This window comes from Mustela nivalis (assembly GCF_964662115.1).
Source record: "Mustela nivalis genome assembly, chromosome: 2".
NCBI lineage: Eukaryota > Metazoa > Chordata > Mammalia > Carnivora > Mustelidae > Mustela > Mustela nivalis.
The window spans coordinates 42,948,378-42,968,596 of record NC_139021.1 but is presented as its reverse complement, the minus strand read 5'-3'; the positions used below and the strand labels follow the sequence as shown (position 1 = coordinate 42,968,596).

The 20,219-nt window shown below is 40.0% G+C and overlaps 1 protein-coding gene across 1 annotated transcript in view; it reads right to left on the bottom strand.

Annotated features, from left to right (window-relative positions):
* RUNX1T1 (RUNX1 partner transcriptional co-repressor 1) overlaps positions 1-20,219 on the bottom strand; it is a 130,213-nt gene that overhangs the window by 53,051 nt on the left and 56,943 nt on the right. Inside the window, 2 exon segments of the mRNA XM_082719647.1 lie at positions 3,137-3,378; positions 5,459-5,596. Coding sequence (XP_082575773.1) covers positions 3,137-3,378; positions 5,459-5,596 — 380 coding nt within the window.

Genomic DNA, 20,219 nt, shown 5'->3' with positions numbered 1-20,219 from the left:
TACAGGCAAGATGTACGCTCAACCTAAATGAGACTGCACAAAATGACCTGAACCGACTCCTAACCTATCCCAGATCAGCCCCAATTACTCAGGGCTTTTATCCTGCAGTGCATATGGGTTTTTTTTTTTTGGTGGGGGGAAGCATCTGCTCAATAGACAACCAACTTCCTGTAAAAGTGTTGGGTAAATTAACCATATTTCGGTTCATCTTCCCCAGTCTCTGTGCAGAATCACAAATATAAACTGTGTCTCAGCTTCCTCAACACCTCAATTACCCTCAAGCCTGAGGACACTGGGGTACTAGTGACATAACCCCTTCAAGATATTGCTCCGCCCACTTTTTTGAGCAGTTCCTTTTCTTTTTATGACAAAGTGTGGGGACACCAGATTCTAAGTTTATACTTCTGAACTCAAAACATCTTCACATGAAACTTATGAATCAACACTAACTTCCTATGTGTAACAATAGTGATCAGGGAGAGTCTTTTTTTTTTTTTTTTTTAATTTTGTCTCAATGGCTTATTTCCTAAAGCCACACCAGTTGTTTTGTGCATTAAACCTGTTTCTACTAAGTTGTCCTAACTCCATCTAAATAATAGCAGAATGTGATTCATTATGAATAATTCCTGAATTCAAGTCACAGGCCTGTCACCAAGTTGGGTATAGCGCTGTATATTTTACTTCTATAAACCTCAGTTTCCCCACATGTAAATAGTGTATAAAATCACTACCCCAAGTCCCAAGATTAAATAAAATGGCACGCATAAAAGTTTTCAGTCAAATGCTCAAAAAAAAAGAAAAAAAAATCTGTTCTCTATTAACAAACTGTGCCAAAAAGGAAGGGTGTGGGGGGTTATGGGAGGAATGGGCAAACTGGGTGAAGAGGGGGTTGGAAGATACAGGTTTCCAGTTATGGAATGAAGAAGTCATAGGAATAAAAGGCGCAGCATAGGAAATGTAGTCAATATTACTGTAATAGTATTATATGGTAGTACATGTCAGCTACACTTGGGGCGAGCAGAGCATAACATATAGAGAAGTTGAAACACTATGTTGTACACCTAAAACCAATGTAATATTGTGTCAACTATATTCAAATAACAAAATTTTTAAAAGACCCATTCTCTATTCATTTGCTTAACAAATTTTCACTGCCTGCCTATTAAATGCAAAGCAATATTGATTAATGTCTTCCCCTAACTTATCTTCCTAAGGTTTTTAGATAAATGCCTATCTTTATAAAAAAAGTATTATACTCAAAAGTATGCCATTTTTAATATGTGGGAAATCGACTTACAGTTACCAAATTTTTCTGTTAGTGAAGTTATGGAAACCACTGTTAGAGACCACATCAAATTTATAAAGCAGTTTTCAAAAAAACATTTTTTGGTTACATAGAACATATTCACTATTTATGTTAACACAATCACTGCTTTGGACTTATTCTGTGGCTCTTAGGTTTAATTTATTTGTGAGTTGCAAAACCCATTATGTAAAACTCAAGAATGAATAAAAAGGAAAAGGTAAGTGATTGACAAAACTAACTGCAATGTGCTGACACAGTTCTGTGGCAATCACCTTCCAGTCCTGGAGGAGAGCAAGGTGGAGCTGGCAGATTGTGGGAAATGCAAAAGCTTTTTGTTCTTAGGAGCGCAGAGTAGAAGGAGGTAAGAGTTAAAAAGGTGAGTTGCAAAATCTCTGTCAAATGTGAGTTACTGTGATTTGAAGCATGTCTACCGCACTAGATTCTAACTTGGGCTTTAATTCTGGGGCTTCTGCAAAACAAACAAACAAACAACAAAAAAAAAACCTCAACCAACCAACCAGTATGGGTTTGCGCATGATACATCCACATCATAAAAATGAATGATCTATTTCAAGAGAAAGGAAACTGGCGCCTGTCACCTGAATTTGAGTTCCGCCATAAGGGCTGAATATGTGACTCACAGCTTCCCCATGACTCAATGTGCTACGGGAAAATTGCCTTCCTAAGTAAAAATCCTCTACTTGTACAGAAAATCACAGCATGTATAAAAGTGATTTAGGAACACCCCCCCAAATGATATATGTTCTAATTTCCAGTGTGATAATGTATAAAACATGGACTTGTGCTAAAAGCAGTACTTCTGGGCACCTGGGTGGCTCAGTTGGTTGAGCAAGTACCTTCAGCTCAGGTCATGATCCCAGGTCAGAGTCTTGGGATGGAACCACACATTGGGCTCCCTGCACAGCGGGGGACCTGCTTCTCCCTCTCCCTCTGCTGCTCCCCCTGCCTGTGCTCTCCTGCTCTCTCTCTATTGCACACATAAATAAAGCCTTTAAAAAGAAAAAATAAAATCAATACTTCTGTTTTCAAACTAATGGCTTAAGTAATTCTACCTATAACAAAAACTTTTTTTTTTTTTTTAAACAATTAGTGGTTAGCAGAGGTTGGGGAGGGGAAAGTGGGGTATTATTGTTTAATGGGTACAGAGTTTCAGTTTGAAGTGATGAAAAAGTTCTGAAGACAGATGGTGGTGATGGTTACACAACATTGTGAATGTTACTTAATGCCACTAAACCACCCGCTTAGAAATGGTTAAAAAGGTCAGTTTTATATTACATATATTTTACCACAATCAAAATTTTAAAAAGTGTTATTAGCCTCAAAAATGAAAACACATAGAAGAACAATGTATTCCTGGTTGTAAATCCTTGCTCATCTGGACGGATAATAATAATAAAAAAAAATCTCTCAAAGCAATTATGTCAAAATGAGCAGCCAATTAGATTAAGTGAATCATTAATGTAATTAAAAACATTTTGTCATTGAAGAAAGCCCCTGGTCATGCCAAGAGGTTATACCTATGGAATTTTATACACACACACACACACACACACACACACGACTAAGAAAATAATAAATTTATAGAACCTTATCTTTATTAGTCAAATAGTACAAGAAACCAAAGTGGGAGGATCCATACATAATGCACACTTGAGAACCCTGTTACTACAGAACTCTCAGACTTAAACATGCAATCTCCAGGTGTAGAGTGTATTAGAACAAAACAGCTGGGAGAACAGTCCATATTGTGAATCTCCCACACACACTACCCCTTTCCCCAGAAAATTGGGCTCATTTCCATTTGCTTACCACCAGTCCTAGTACGAGGGTGCGGACTCTCTCTCCTATCTCTGGAGAAATGTCATTGCCAAACTGCTGCAGGGTAGTAAGGAACCGTTTCAGCTTACTGAGCTGCCGGGCGCCACAGGCTGGGGGCAGCTGTTGATTAGCCAGAGAAGAAGAGGAAGAGGAGGAAGGCCCATTGCTAAAGCCATTGGGCGGCGAGGGGGCGCCATTCAAGGCTGTGGGTGAATGGCTCGTGCCATTAGTTACTGTCGAGAGCACAAAATCAGAAAGAAAAAAAATAAATAAATTTACAGGGAATATGCACAAGGAAATTATAACCAAGCTTCATTCCCTTTAAATCTAGTGGATTGTGTAATTTAACAACTGTTGGGGGTTTGCTGTAAAATGCTCTGACTTCACAGGATTACCACAGGTTCGGGTCCTCTGTAACTAAATGAGCCTAAGTCCTCACCCTGCGTGAGGGTATTCTACACGGAAGCTGGTAATAAATGGGAGTCGGCTGTAACACAGGGACAGCCCTGCCTCCCATGTGCACATATGCCAACCACCTGAAATGTTTCAAACACAGAACAAATAGTGGTGGGATGTCAGCCTTTTGTCACAGGCTTACATCAGTATAACGGGACCATTCCTTTCTAAACTGTTCCCCCAGAGAAAGTGTACATTTGGTGGAGACTAAATTTATCACTGAACATTTTTAATCATGTTTTGTACACACAACTGACAGCTGTGTTTATAGAAATAGGACTTTCAAGTTTTAACCTTATACCACCCAATTAGAAGGCTATTTTCTCCCCCTCATATTTCTTAACCACTTCTTTAGGGAAAATGCAAATTTTGCATAAGAAGCCAAATGGATATGGTAATTATCAAAGAGTTATTTCAAGAAATCGAAAAGGGACATCTCATTCCAACTAATAGCATGGGTGGGTGGTAATTTGATAACTTCATTTCCGATAAAATTTATTTGAACAACAAGATCACTCGTAAGAACAAGACTGGAAAATCTGGCACATTCCTCACTGAAGACAATGTTGATTTTATTGTATTAAATCTATTAATTCAACAAACTCATCTTTATCAAACCCATCTTTTTAATAGAATGTTGACAGATTATCTCTAACTGTGGTTGGAAGATGTCGTAAGTACTTTATTCTTCTTAAAAGTTTCAAGATAATGAAATGGTCCCTTGTCCCAAATGAGCACCAAAGTACCCTGTCATGGAATGATTGCTCACTAGGACCTCTCACAGGAGACATATGCCTATCCCTGTGGCTTTGGGTAACAACAAACCAAATACAAGATGACAGGGTAACAAGTTGGCACCGGCGCAGCCTCCTGTTCCTTGCATGTTTGGAAAGGTCTTTTAAATGACAGTGTGACGCTGCCTAAACAGCCTGGGCTGTGTATTTTGCCAATCCCTTATAATCCCATGGAGCTATCTGTTTTTGCCTGTTCGCTATTTTTCATTCATATAGACTTCATGGCACATGGTCTGTAAATAGTATTATCTGCAACAGATAGCGTTTATTAGTTTCACAAATCCTTTATGACACTTTTGACCAGGATTCTGAGACTGAATGAAAACAAAGCTATCCACTATCCCTACTGGAATATATAGGAAAGAAAGAGAAGTTACTCTCTGGTCAGAATGTTCTGTCCCTTCTTTTTCTAGGACAACCCAGAAAGCAACACACACCACTGATTCAGAACACAAGGCCTGAGTCAAGCTGGAAGTAAGTAAAGATTTAATAAAAGTCTGGCAGGTTCGAGACAAGAAAGATGCTCCTTATTTCAGGAAGTTTTCCGTATGTGACTGTTGCCTAGAGCCCTACCCTTCTAACTTAAGACTGCTAGATTTCAATATTATTTGTAAATAACAGAAGAAAGTAGCATTAGAAGATCAGAAGCAACCTGGAAATAACTGTAGGATATTAACATGTTGCAATTCAAAACGTACAAACTAAAATAAGGAGCTACACGTTAAGTCAAGTCGAACTAAAAGTTACAATGATAAAAAATGGAGTCATAGACCCAATGAATGCTGTATTCTTCACTGCAGAAATCAAAGCAGACTACTACTCTGAAGCAAAAATGGAAAGGCAGGCAAATACTGGCGGTCACACAAACTATACTGAAGATGCTATACGTCTGCAAAGGCTTAATACCTGCTCACTGCCAATTAAACGATTTGGTGGCAGGGAGGGGTGCTTCATGTCTGTGGAACACATTGTTGCTGGATCTTATTTTCCCTTAATTTTCATAGGCAGGAAAAAAAACTTAGACTTTAAAATGCAAACAGGAAATGCAGAAATGCCTACTCACAAGTCGTCGGCGTAAATGAACTGGTTCTTGGAGCTCCTTGAGTTGTGGGGGGAGGTGGCATGGTGGGAGGAGTCAGCCTGGACGGGGTCTTCACATCCACAGGTGAGTCTGGCATCGTGGAGTGCTTCTCAGTCCGATCTGGAGGACGCCACCATGAACAGGTTATTTTACTCCTTAAGCACCTTCGTGGTTTTTTGTTTCTTGTTTTTTTGTTTTGTTTTTAAGTGGGGCTCCTCTTTTTTACAAGCAAGTGAACAGAAGAAATCCGACATCTCCTATCAATAAAGTAGGCTTATCTACTGAAGTTTAAATCAGGACTTTATCACCCAAACCCCACTTAAGAAGGTGTAGCACAGATGGCAGGACCTCATTTGTAACTGGGTTATTTTACATCCTATTGTTATTTCTGGCTTGGGCAGATGCTACCTTGGTAGTGTTATATGCAAGAACACAACTTCACTGGAAGCTGAAGCCAACATTAGCAAGAGCTAAAAAATAGATGGGGAAGTAGAATGGTAATAAACCCTTTAGCTCAGAAACGACACAAATCTGAAGTCTGTTAGGCAGGTGAGATACTTGTAGGAGCCAGCACTTTGCAATGATTTTTCCGTAACACCTGCCATTCCTTTTCCACGCTCCATTTCTGGCCTAGTAGATGAAGCAGGTTAGGTCTCCCAGAGACAGCGCACACATCAGTGTTTCTCTGCCCTGCTTGAAAAATCGCCACTACAAGAATGCGGTCTTTTACCCAACGAAGGTAAACTAATTTACTCAGAATCTGTGAGTTTACGAACCACCATTTTAGAAAACACGAGACCAAAAATAAATAAATAAATAAATAAATAAATAAATAAATAAATAAATAAATAAGAAAACACGAGACCAATACTTCGGTTAATAATCCCACGCAGAGTAAGAATGGAAGAACCCCCAAACTGACAACTAAGGAAAACTGGAGACCGTCTCTCCCTGTATTTTTTCATGCATGTGGGACAGATATGGAGAAACTTCCTGATTACCCAAGAATGAGCATTTGAGCTTCAGGACTGTTTTCTACTAAGTATATTTTTATTTTTCCTTTGAAATTTCGAGCTGCTTTTGGGGGGGGGGGTCAGTCAAATTTGTTTATCAAAGCGACAGATCTCCAGTTTAAAAAAAAAAAAAAAGTGGGTTTCATTTGTTCCTTCAGATCCAATTTTCTACAAACACCGTGTGCCTGTGCACACGTGTGCACACACGCCCCCCCAAATGTCTGAGGTGCCTCTTACAGTCTCAGATGCAGATGGTTCTCTCTTGGACTGTTTAAAATGTGACAGAGACTACTGATCAAGAAAGAGTCTTTTCAAAACCTTATGATAACCAGAGGCAGAAATTCTCAAAAATTACTTAAAAGTCTGTTCTTTAAAAATGAAAAATCCAAATTACTACTATGGCAATTCCAAACCTAGCTCACACCTTTATTCAGAGCCAATTCGTTAAGACTTGGGTAGCAAGAGAACATAACATTTTCCGGTTGAAATATACCGTATTAGGGAAAATGTGATAAGAGAATGAAAATATAATCATCATTCTTAGAACAGCACTTCGATAACCCAGCAGCCGTGTCTCCAGTTCTTAATCTCGACTGCTGGCTGAGGAGCAACTGTCCCTTCAGTAAATACGTGTTCTGAGTGAAATGATGGTGAAAACACACCATGGAGAGCATTTCTACCTTTTTCTTCCTGTTCGTAACTCATCTTCATACTGCAATTCCAGAGCATTTAAGACCCAGAATCAGTAAATCACTTACTCTAGGAAAACACAGAAGTTAGGCAGGTTTAAAACCGCTTTTTCAACGGTTAAAATCACTGCACAGTCTACTCACCTCAACCAACCTCAGCAACAAGGGAATAAATAGCTTTCCGCTTATGTTGCAGCTGAGGGAAGAGGTACGGCAGCAAATACAAGTCTCCCTAAATAAAGGCAAATATTTCTGTCATGCCAAGGAAGGAGGGATCGAGGGAGGCTTGCCAAAGTCGGCTGGGAGATAACAGTGGGAACTGCTGGTCCATCTGGTTTTCATTCTGCTAACACTCACGCTGAACTGTGAGAGAAGGCAGTCCAGATACACAGATTTGAAGCACGTGGTCGCACAGACAGAGAGAGGAAGAGCAGGAGGGGGAAGGGGAAGTGGGAATAATGAAAAAATAAATAAATAAAGCAATGGAAGGCAAAGAGGAGAGAGAAAAGATCAACACAGGGAGAAAACCGCCTACGTGCGGAGAAAGTTACTCGGGATGGCTTTGTCTACCCCAAAAAGCAGACCCTTAGCGGGCACAGCTCCTACACCGTACTTACCTCCATGTACCTCCTGGGCAAAACCTAACCTGGAAAACATATCTTAATCCCTGTGTGTCTTTACTTCGTTTGCCGATGCTAAGAGAAAAGGAAACGAGCGATAAAACTGACAAAGGGCCTTCCTCTCCAAACTTAATAATAGTAACAACAACAACAATAAAAGGTAGATGAGTGATATTGTTGCGATTCTTCAAATGATACTGATACTTGAAGAACAATAACCACTAAGCCAATAAATAGCAAAAACAAAAAACAAAACAAAACAAAACAAACAAACAAAATGCACCGCTGCTTCTAACAAGAATATATCTATCCTAACTGGAATATACGTATACTATGTATGTACTTGGGATTTTGACTTTGGCCAGATTTCTGTGACGGTTATCTTCACTCTGATCAAATGGAGCTCTAACCCAGAGGTCCTACAAACTTAGACAAAGTGGGACCATATGTAACTCATTCTATGCTGTTCAGTGCAATCAATCCAGGATGGGGACCAATGGTGAAGTAACCAGCCAGGCCTAACCCGGTACACGTACACACACACACACATTCTCTCTCTCTCTCTCTCTCTCTCTCTCTCTCTCTCTCTGGAGTAGAGAGATTTAAGATAAATTCAGAAAATATGTTTCAAGTATGCGGAGTTCTGTTGCATTTGTTTTGGATTACTTAAAAAAAAAACATTTTGAAATATATATTCTTGAAACTTTTATAGCAAACAGCAAAAGGGCTATGATTCAACCACTGAAGTATTTCACTCCACTTCAAATTAGAGGATACAGTAAAACCAATATTAAGTTAGAATATTTCTTATGCAATTTTTTAAGTTTCTGAAAATTATACTGTTCTTAGACATAGTTTCTATTTTTAGTCCCTGCAGGGGAATATTACATTTATTGAAAGATTGACACAAAATGATAAAAAAGAAAAGAAAGAAAGAAAGAAAACCAGTCTCTATCAGAGCAGGAAGATATATATAATTGAAAGGACTGACTTTACTTCTACCTTAAGGATTCTCACCACTTCTAAATAAAGATCTCCCCTATGGGGTAACATTTCAAGTCACCTGGCAAATATCCAACACATATGTCCCAAAGATGGCTGAAACATGGAAGAAAATGTGGCATATATAAATACATTACTGATACCATTTCAATATCCAATTCAGTGTCAAGGCCTTCTAGAAGTGGTATGTTTTCCATTTCCTTTTTTCTTTTTTTAGGTAAAAAGAAGAGGTATGGCATAATCTACCATAGCACTTATTTTACTTTTAGTGAGTTCAAACAGTTCCAGATGTGTTTTTAAGGTAGGAAGACGAGGCATTCTGCATTTGCCTTGTTTACATCCTATTCTAGAGATGATTTGGGTAAATAGGAAGTTCAGGGCTGGTAGACAGAACATCTTTTTCTCTCCACATTCATCATGGCAGTTATAATAGAAGAATTAGCTGTGTCCAAGGAGATGTTATGGATTGAGAAACCTCTTGGCGCATACGCAGTTCGGCCAGAGTTAGTCTGACTGGAGTGAGCGAGCACCAGCTATAGGAGCAAGAAGTTCAATAAAGCGGAGTAAGCCCAAGAGGAGCTCAAGTACTACCACCAGGAAGGAGAAGGCAGTTAGGGAGGCACAGAACTAGGTACAGAATTTTTTATTTCTATGCAAAACACGGCACAGACCTGACAACAGAATCACTTAGTGACTCCACTGTCTGCGTGTGAGACACTGTAAGAGACGGTCCACAGACCCGCATGGTGTTCACCCAGCCTCCACAATGCTGCTATCACATTTCCCTGCTGAGCCCTTCTAGAAAGTTCATTCCTGCTCGGAACCCTTGAATAACACCTGAGAATAAAAGTCAAATGCTAACATTTTACACCTGAGGGAATGAGACAATGGATGACTATTTGGAATAGTAGACGAATTTCCCAGTGAGGACAGACTTGGTTTCAAACAGAGACTCAGCCCTTAGCAGTGGGTCCTCAGGGAAGTTATCTGGAAAATGAGTTCCTCAAAAGAATAGGGATACAATCCTCTCTGCCTCCTCAGAACCCTGACACAGTGCGTACTCACGTCAGGCACCAACATGTGTGATCTCCATTCGCTTGGGCCTGCCTCTTTGTGATCCATTCATGGCTTTATTTCCAATGCCTTCCCCCCACGTCTATGCTCTATCTGTACAGGGCACCTGGACACTCCCTGGCTTTTCTGCCTCCCTTTTTGTGTTGTTGTTTCCTTCAACCTAGAAGGATCTGCCCCATCTACCCCATTCTTCGCTGCCCATTACAGACCCTCTTACAGCTCTTCCCAGGTGCCCAGGCACCAACCACATCATGCTGGCTGGGCCTTTATTTTAGCATTTACCACAGCCTATGTGGACAATAGTTGTGTGTCTATATGTATGTGCGTGTTGTATACCCAATCACCTCAACCAGGGAAAACTACTTGATGGCATTTCTTCAAACGTTTCATTTAAAAGATAAACACACAACCATCAACAGCCTATAAATATATAATTAGAAAATCAAATGTAGGTAACATGGGAAAATGGTGGGGACCTGAAATGGAGTTCGACTCTGTGATCACCTCACATGGTTTTACATGGTTAAGTGGAAGAATGATCTGTTACCTCACATCTTATCACAGGTGTTTGATGATGACCCCCCCCCCCAAACACAAATATGACCTTAACTCTTTCATCATTTAAAATCTTCAGGAGGGAGCGTCTGTTGTCCACAGAATACAATATAAGCTCATGAGTTTAGCTTACATCACAGATACTATGGAGTTCCTGCTGAACAGCCCTTCTCCCTTTCTTTCTTGCTGGAAAAGTCCTGATTTTGCTCAGGTTGTCCCATTCCCCTTTATCAGCAACAGGTTTCAGAAATGAGGGCTGTGCTCCAATTCTGGACAAGGGGTCATGAAGGGAGGCCTATGGAAGACATTTTAGGAAAGACTTCCTCACTATCTAATCAGAGACCCAAGGAAGAAGCAGACCCTCTCCTTCCGATAGGCACCATTCTATCCGCAATGCCTTCACTTCACTTCTTTGGGGTCTATTTTTTGTACCCATAAAATTAAGCATCTTAGATTATATGACCTTGGGGATCTTTTGCAAACTCTAATATTCTCTGGTTTCTTTCTACAGATACAGCTTATGTTCATTTCAAATGCAAAGAAGACTACACAGAGAACATAAATCTGACAATAAAGGGACCACACAATTATTCTGAAATTGGTGATTATAACCAAACTTCCTCTGTTCACATAAATATCTATGTCCATAAGAACGTGTCTGCATAGAAATCTTTACCCATAAACATGACAATTAACATCTACCTCTTGTTTTCAAATACACCATTAATTCTCATTACTAAATCTCTACCAGTGATCTGGTTATGAAATAATCCTACCAATGTCCACTTGTCCCTGTTTAGTTAACTCACTTTCATAGCCCAGGTTAAAGGGAGTACTCTACACTCACTTTCACTTCCTCCTCATTTCCCATTCTTCAAGTACTTCCAGTGGACACCTACAAGACTGTCTGCCTAGAAAGTTTCCCTCCCCATACTGGGACCTGCCATAACTACTAATCTCTTAACTACCATGGGAGTCACCATGTTCTTTCATGACCTTGTATGAAGAGACCAGCAGCTGGCTCAGGCACAGCAGCTCATCCAAGATGGGCAATGTTAGTCATTCTCCAAACATTTTTACCTATAGATTTGAAGGAAGAAAAACAATCCCACTCCAAGAGGTCAAAAACTGCACTCCCTACTGTCCTCCATTTTGAGAAAGCAGGTATTTCATGAAAAAGGCGGCAACTAACAGGCAGAAAGAAATGATGAGAAATGGCATGAGAGTATCCTGATAGTGCTAGGTAAAAGTCATCATTCTCCTAGATCTTTGGGGCTAGCAGCATCTCTAAAATTCCTTCAATGTGATCTTCCAAAGCATCTACAGTTTGCAGTCTATCTATCCCTCCTTTGCCTAAAAACTAGTTTGAGTTACTTTTTACGTGAAACCAAAGAACTCAGACTAAAATAATAGTGGAATGTAACATCAAGGTAGCCTCCTAACTCCCACTGAAACTCTTCAATGATCTCTTCATTCTTAACCAACAAACACTAGGACTTTACCTGGCACCTTCGTAACATCTGACACCGGTTCACCACTCTCTCCCTTTTGAAACATGGTCGTCCCCAAGATTCCACAGTTCCAATGCTCTCCTCCTTTTTCTCAGGCCATCCCAGCTGTTCCTTCTCAGTTTCTTTTATGGCTCACCTTTCTCCACCTTTGTGATAAGCACTGATATCTCCCCCAATGTTCCTGCATAGTTCCTCTACAAATTTTCACTCTATACCTTTTTCTTAGTGACTTCATTGGTGCGCTGATGGTCTCCAAATGGCCCTTGTGTGGATGACCTCCCATCCCCAAACATCCAGGGTTTAATCCCTTCCCCAGCCTGGAAGGAGGGATTCAACCCCTCCCCATCCATCATCTCTCACCTGGTCTAATCAACAGCCCACTGAATGGTCTTCTTGCCCTGTACTATTCATCTCTGGTCCATTCTCCAAATCACATTGTCCAAATCACATAGTCATTTCACCACGTATGTCACAGCTGTGATCAGAGATCTTACTCCTCCTTAACTCCTCTTCTTAGTAATCTTCAAAGACCTTTTGCAATGTTAAGCATAAAGTCCATGTGTCTTAATGGAGCATTAGAAGACCTGTGGGACCCATCTGATTCCATTAACTGCTCCAGACTCATCTTAACTCCTCACTTCCACCCCCATCCCCACCTCTGAACTCTGAACTCCATATTGAACTAATGCAGCTTTAAATTCTTGTGGGTCAATCAGGCGTCCCTCACACCGCATCCTTTACCTTCCTTAGAATATTCTACACTCCACTGCTGCCTGGTGAAGTCCCCTGTTCCTTTAAAACTTCTTTTGTGTGTCACTTCAGCCAAAGAACCCTCCGCTGATCCAGAAAGGCCCGTCTTCCCTTACTACCCTGTCTAGATCCCTCTTGTAACGCTGACCACACTGTATTTAGAACCAAGTCAGTCTCTCCACCTACATCATTATTTATTCAAGGATACTGAAGACATCTTACTTGTTTTTATATTCTCAGCACTCTACACAGTGCCTGATACACAGAAGCTGTTTGGTGCATTTAGTATTTTAAATGAATATAGATTGCTATAATGTCATAAGGGATGTCTATAGTCATAACCTTGAGACTCCAGAACTTTCAAGAGATATGATAAATTTAACTTAAAATCATCTCCATCTTTGTTCTATCATCCTAAAAGAATTCTAAAAAGAATTTCTATATTCTAAAAACACTAAATCACCAAAGATAAATCTAAAAAGACACCAGTAAAATTATTGAATTCACCAGCCTTTCAGTAATCACAACATATTCTCTAAAAGCCTTTTATATAATATTTTTAAAAAGGCTATGTAAGGCAATTTATATACATATAACCCACAGTCACCAAAAGCTCCCTTTTTGACAGTAATTGTGCAATCATACATATGCACATTCAAAATGAAGAGAAAAGCATATTATGAACCCAAAACACTATTTTTTTCCCACATTCCACAAGAGTTTCTGCTGCTTGTCTATGGATGGTGGGATTACACATTATTTTTAATTTCTTGCTATTTTCTCATTTATTCAAATGTTCTACAATAAGAATGTTTTATTTTTACAAGCAAGAAAATACACACACAAAAACCAACTTATTAGGATAAGTCACCTAGAATCTGGCACTGGGTACTGCACCAAAATCTCTGCATGCTTTGTCTCTTTAAATCTATGAAAAGGTATTACAGATTTTTTATAAAAAGGAACTGAGGCCTAGGGAGGTTGGACAATCTGTGCAAGACTACAAGCCAGAACCTATTCCAGGCCTTCTTAGAGTTCAAGATCATCTAAAACCAACGTTCTTTTATACATGATCTAGGAAACTGAAATAAGGACACATTCTATAAATGTTAAATGGAGAGTAAGCATCATACTAGAACCTCATCTTCCAATATTACTGTACTGACCACCTGTGACCATGTAAATTTTAATTCAAGTTAACAAAAATTTAAAATTTAGTCCCTCAGACACATTAGCCACACTTGAGAGTTCAACAGCCAAGGCTACACAGTTACACAGCTGGGCTGGTGGCTACCCTATTAGGGAACTCAGCCCTGGAATGCTTCTGTGTTCGCAGAACCACGGCACAGTACTAGAATCATGGCTCCATGGCGGAAGTCCTGGAGGTAACAATGGAGACTGGAAGAGCAGGGATGAGGAAGGGTGAAGCACTGGCTCCACCCTAAACACCTTCAATCCCACTCAGATCTTTTGCTTGATTTATAAATTGTGCTTCTGCAGAGGATTTCATTTGGTGGTTAAGGGGTAGAAAAAACAATGGCTTGAAATCCAGTGACTAAGACAAGGGAGCTCTCAGCTCTGAAAAAAAGTGGGAGTGGAAGACAGGAAATTAGTAAGGCCACGAACTCAGTCCTGTGATGAGCCAGTTCAGCGGTTGGACCAGCAGCTAACCTGGAATCCAAGGGGATAGCCTAAAGACCAACTTCATGCCTTTAAAGAGCATGAACTTGGGTTAAGACGGGAGACGGGCAAAAGAATGAAGTGGATCCATACTAATCTACCACTATTTCTAGAAAAAAAAAATGGTTTCAATAATGCTAGGGTCATGTGCTTATGGGGACAACATTGGGAATTTCCCTGCCCTTCCTCTTGAGTATTTTTATCTAGCTAGTGCTGGACATATTTCTCTTGGTTCTGAGTGTCTCCCTAACCACAGTGTCAGCTTCGAGAAATTTCTACCTCTACATGTTAGTTCCTTGGAATTGTCATCTCTCCCACAGCTGTCACCACCTTTACTCTTGTGACTCCTGCTGCCAAGTCTAAGAACCACTTCCTAGAGGCCCCTACATGGTTATCAGGCAGCCCAGGGTTTAGCTACCCCACTTCAACCAGCACCATTCCACATCTATGTGCTTTATGCACTAGTGTTCTATTTAAGACTTCCTTCAGGGGAGAAAAAAAAAAAAAAGGAGTCTCCTGTTTGAGAAGAGTTTGAACCCCCTGGCACAGGCAGCCAGCAAATGTTTGCCGCGTGGCAGTGATAAAAATACTTAAGGAAAAACCAAATCACCCAAATGCACAGAAAAGTAACTCCTGCTTATGTAAGGAGCAGCCAAAGACATAGTTATAACCAAGGGTCTATAAACTGATCACATGTATCTGTAGAACACCCTGCTGCCAAATTGCAGAGTATTCCAGAAAGTGGGAAAAATCATTAAATAATAAGTGACCCAAACATTTCACAATCTTTCAGTATGGACAATTTTCTTCCAGTAATATCTGCCTTATTTGCCAGTTTTAAGGGCTATTAAGAAAGCTGTGGAGCGGGCACCTGGGTGGCTCAGTGGGTTAAGCCGCTGCCTTCGGCTCAGGTCATGATCTCAGGGTCCTGGGATCGAGTCCCGCATCGGGCTCTCTGCTCAGCAGGGAGCCTGCTTCCTCCTCTCTCTCTCTCTGCCTGCCTCTCTGCCTACTTGTGATCTCTCTCTCTGTCAAATAAATAAATAAATAAATCTAAAAAAAAAAAAAAAGAAAGCTGTGGAGCTGCTGTAGGGGATGGTATACACAGCTAGCGCCTCAGGTACCAACATCCAGGTAAGAGCTAGTGACTCAAGGCAGAAAATGATGAAGGTACACCACATATGCATGTACCTGTGGCTGAATCTCAGACAAGGAAGTAGGAGCTCAAATGACTATTTGTTGAATTTAATCGAACATGCTCTTAAAGAAAACAGCCAGTACTGTTAGTTTACACATGATAGGCATTAGGAAACCACAGAGTTTTTAGGTAGTTGAGTGATACGCTCATTTCTGTCTTATATTATGGGTATATATGGAGCAGAGAATAAATAGGGAAAGAAAGGCAAGAGAGTAGGGGTTCTGGTTTGCGATAGCCTAGGCTGGAAATAGTACAGGCATCCAGCATGGAAATGCTCTTAAGAATGTAGGCAAGAAGATTCAGGAGACATTTTTATAGTCTATGTCAAATTTGCAGAGCTTGGCAGTAAAATAAAATTAAACCTTGAGCAAGGAGGAATCTAGAGGTTCATGGTAATGTTAAAAACCAAAACCAAAACACAGCAGGGAGAATCATTTGGAAAAAGGGGGGTTAAGTTAAATCATAGTTTATTTAGAGATACCCCTGCAAGACTCTGTTGTTCTTACATAAAACATCCTGAATGTCTTCCTCTTGTACACGGGTCACCATCAAATTATTCTTCCTCCTAAATATGCTTCTCCATCGCAATGAGCACCCTCAAGGACCACCAAGGCTCCCTTGGACTTTCTCAGAATCTAGCCTAGCAAAACCCTTCCCCCTATACCGCAATCCATTTATCCCACAAGAGGTGGGATGATCTTGTTAAACACAGAAGTATTCACTCGCCAAAATAAAAGCATTCATTCAAAACTACCTGAGCCATCTACAAAGTCCCAGGTACTGTTTTAGACACAGAGAAAAGACAGTGGACACAAAAGAAAACCACAGCCCTCAAGAACTTTACATTATAATGATCGGATCAAGTTACTCCCCTCTTTGAAGTGTTTCAATGGTCTATCATCATGCTCAAGATAAAATCCAAAACCCTTCAAGTGACCTACAACTAGGGCACCTGGGTGGCTCAGTTAAGTGGCTGCCTTCTGCTCGGGTCTCCATCCCAAGGTCCTGGAATCAGAGTCCTGTACCTGGTTCTCTGCTCTGTTCTCAAGCCTTCTTCTCCCTCTCCCTCTGCCCCTCCCCCTGGCTCATGTTCAATCTCTCTCTCTCCCTCTCTCAAATAAATAAAAAATCTTAAAAAATAAAAAAAAGGTGACCTATAACTAGACAGGTTTAGTCTCTGCTGGCCTCTCCTATCTCATCTCACATCTCACTGGTCTTATCATTGGTTGCAAGCCTCACCTCACCTCAGGGCCTATCAGCCTGGGAAAGCCATCTCAGCTCAAACTCACTCACTCCAGGAAGTCATCCCTGGTCCCTCCCCAATCCCCTGTATTTTAACTCTCTGTATCATCTAACAGATCTTTATAGGGCTAACTGCAACCATTATAAATAACCATATAATCACTCATTGGTCTAACACCCCCTGCCACACAGCAAAATGCTCTGTAATGGCAGGGAGCATGAACAGTTCATCTCCCACCATATATCAACTGAGTCCCACAAACTAGTACACTGCCGAAAACCTACCACAACAGGGGACAAACACAGACATTTTCCATTTAAAAACACAGATCTGGAGGTGCAAGTAGAGGAAAGCAATCATATTCTTTATTCTCCTTAAGAGAGATTTCAAAGTTTCTTCAGTGAGAGAAATAACAACCCCCATTTATACCCACTTCCCTTTGTCAGTAGGACTTCCACTGACACCGTGCCACCCACACCCCCCAACAAAAGGTACAAATTCCAGTGATTCATGCAAAATACGGTTCAATCTTTATCTTACTTGGGTTCTTAGCACCATTTGATCTGTTGGGCTGCTTCTTACTCCTTTTCTTCTGTGGTAACATTCTTCTAGTTGGCTAGGAGTTTTCGTGAGTGTTCCTGGACTCTGGCCCTTCCTCTCCACCTCGCCGCCTCCTCTTCTGAACTGGCTTCCTCCCTTCTGGTCTCTGATGCAGGCCTTCTCAGCTACTGCAACAAATCCCACCAGCCCTATCTCCAGGTGAAGGATTCCCTCCTGAGAACCAGACAAGTCATCTAGCTTGCTTCCTGATGCCTGGACAGCTGTATTTAGTACCAAATCTAACAACTGCCTTAGGAAATCTGTGCCTCCTCCTGTCTATCAACTTCTGGCACAGCATCACTTTTCCTGCCCCTGACCAAGCCCCAAACACCACAATCCTGTCCTCAGACTCCTCCCTCCACACCATCCTCCTTCCATGTCCAATCCATTCCCGTGGTATCCTATCAATTCCACTCCTAAATACTTTTAGGATCCACCCTTAGTGCCCCTCTGGCCTAGCTTTCAGAATTTACAGAGCCTCTGAAGGGTTTTCTCTACCTCCAGTCCCTCGCACAAAGGCCCCTCCTCCTTGCTTTTAGAGCAGTATTCCTAATACGAGAATTTGACAATATCATCCTATAATATGCCTACACTGTACAACCTACTTAAAATCTTTCTACAATTATAAAAGTTGGTTGGGACAGATGATGAAGGTTCTTATCTTTTCAACTCAATCTCCAGTGTCTAAGCAAGGATCTTACACATGGGAGGCCCTTAAATAGTCTGCATTAAACTATTTTCTTTTAAGATTTTATTTTTGTTAAGTCCTCCCTACACCTAGCCCGGGGCTCAAACTTACAACCCTGACTCAGGAGTCACACGCTTCAACTGAGCCAGCCAGGTGCACCCTAAATTATTCTTTGAAAACTTAAATTGTCAAGATGTCCATTCTGTCTCCAATTAGGATATACTTTAGTCATTAGATGTAATGCAATCCCAACCAAAATACCAATAGAATTTTTCCAGAATTTTACAGATACTGAGAAAGTCAATCTGAAATGAAATCGAAAACGGCTAGGAAACTTTGAAAATGAAGTGGAATGAGGAAAAGTAGCCTAGCATTTATTAAAATGCACCACAATGATAATAATTTGAACAATGTGCTACTGGTACAAAAATAACCACTAGAGCAGAATAAAAGTTTAAAATAAGCAGAAAAATATAAAGCTCCAAAACAGACACACACTTACCTAAGAATTCAGTATATAATAAAGATGACTTGTAATATTAGGAAAAGATAAAGCAATTCACCAAACTTTCTTAGGAATTACTAGACAACAATTTGGAAAAAATAAAGTAAACCCCTTTCTCATACCATATATCCAAAGTCATTCATATCCATATGAATAAAATCTTTAATATAAATGTTTTTAAAATACTAAATATATAGGTAATATACTAAGTATGTAAGTATATACACAATTTAACCTTAGGATTAATAAAGAGATTCTAACCTTGATAAGAAAGGCATAATGAACAATGGCACTTATTAATAAACTTGAGTACAACAAAAAATATCATAAATTAAATAAAAGGGAAGTGGCACCCAGGAAACAAGTATCTGTAAATGTGACAACAATGGATTCACATCCTTCATATGTAAAGAGCTCCATCAAATCAATAATTAAAATTTGAAAGCCTAACAAAAGTTGTAAAAGAGTAGAATAGGAGTTGTACAAAAGAAATATAAATTACCTACAACCCAACAGGGAAAAGAGTTTAACCTCACGGGTATTTTTTTTTTTTTTAATTAAAAGAAGATACTCTTTTTCATCAAACATATCGACAGACTTTTTTAAAATGACAACATAGGATTACAGTACAAACTGACACTTCAACTGGCACACTTTTATAAAATGATACCAATTTTCTTTTAGGATAACAGACAATATGTATCCATTGTCTCCAAATTATGTATATCTATTAGTAAAGCAACTCCCCTCTTTGGATATTATCCTAAATAAACAATATCAAGTGTACAAAGGCATTTATACTGAAGAAGACTGGAAATAACTCAATTGTCTAACAATAGGCATTTGGCAATTCAAATTCTAATAGAACCGCACAGTGGATCTTAACAATGTGTGTATTTACATGGAAAGATCTTGAAATATACCGAATCACAGGAATAGTTACAAGATCTATTTAACAACAACAACAACAAAAACTATTTTAGGACAGTTACAAATGGATGGATGTGTGTTTGTGTGTAAGTACAAGTCTGGGAGGATACATATACAAAGGCTCTACATCAGAATATGAAGAGTGGTTATCTCTTAAGTCAGTGGTTCACAATGAAGCAGAGCTTTCAAGTTACTGTCAAATAGTCATGCTGTGAAAAGCCTCTTTCTATTTTTGGCTCAGTTTTAACCATGTATTTAGACAATTCTAAGACCCTCATATTTTCTCCTTGTAACATCTCTGAAGCTGGGACGAGTACTACAAAACCGTAGAGTCAATGCACTAAGCCAAAGCGCTTAGTGGCACCATTTTTTTTCGTTGGTGTGTGATTCACAAAATAACTGTGCACCTTAAAACTGGTTTAGGTAAATATAGCACACCTAGCTTTTTCTAGGAATAAAACTATTCGTGCAAAAATGTAAGGAACAATATACATTCTTTTCATTGGAACCCTACCAAGACCCGTTCAGCTTTGGATTGAAAGAGTGAAAAGCTGAGATTCCAGAAGACCGAAAGGGGAGCGTCCAGGAGGTAGGGTTCTCTACAGGGGCTACAGCACGTGAAAACACTTGAACGCATCACAAAGGTAGAAGTTCTTATTCACCTCAGAATCCCAGTCATCTAACA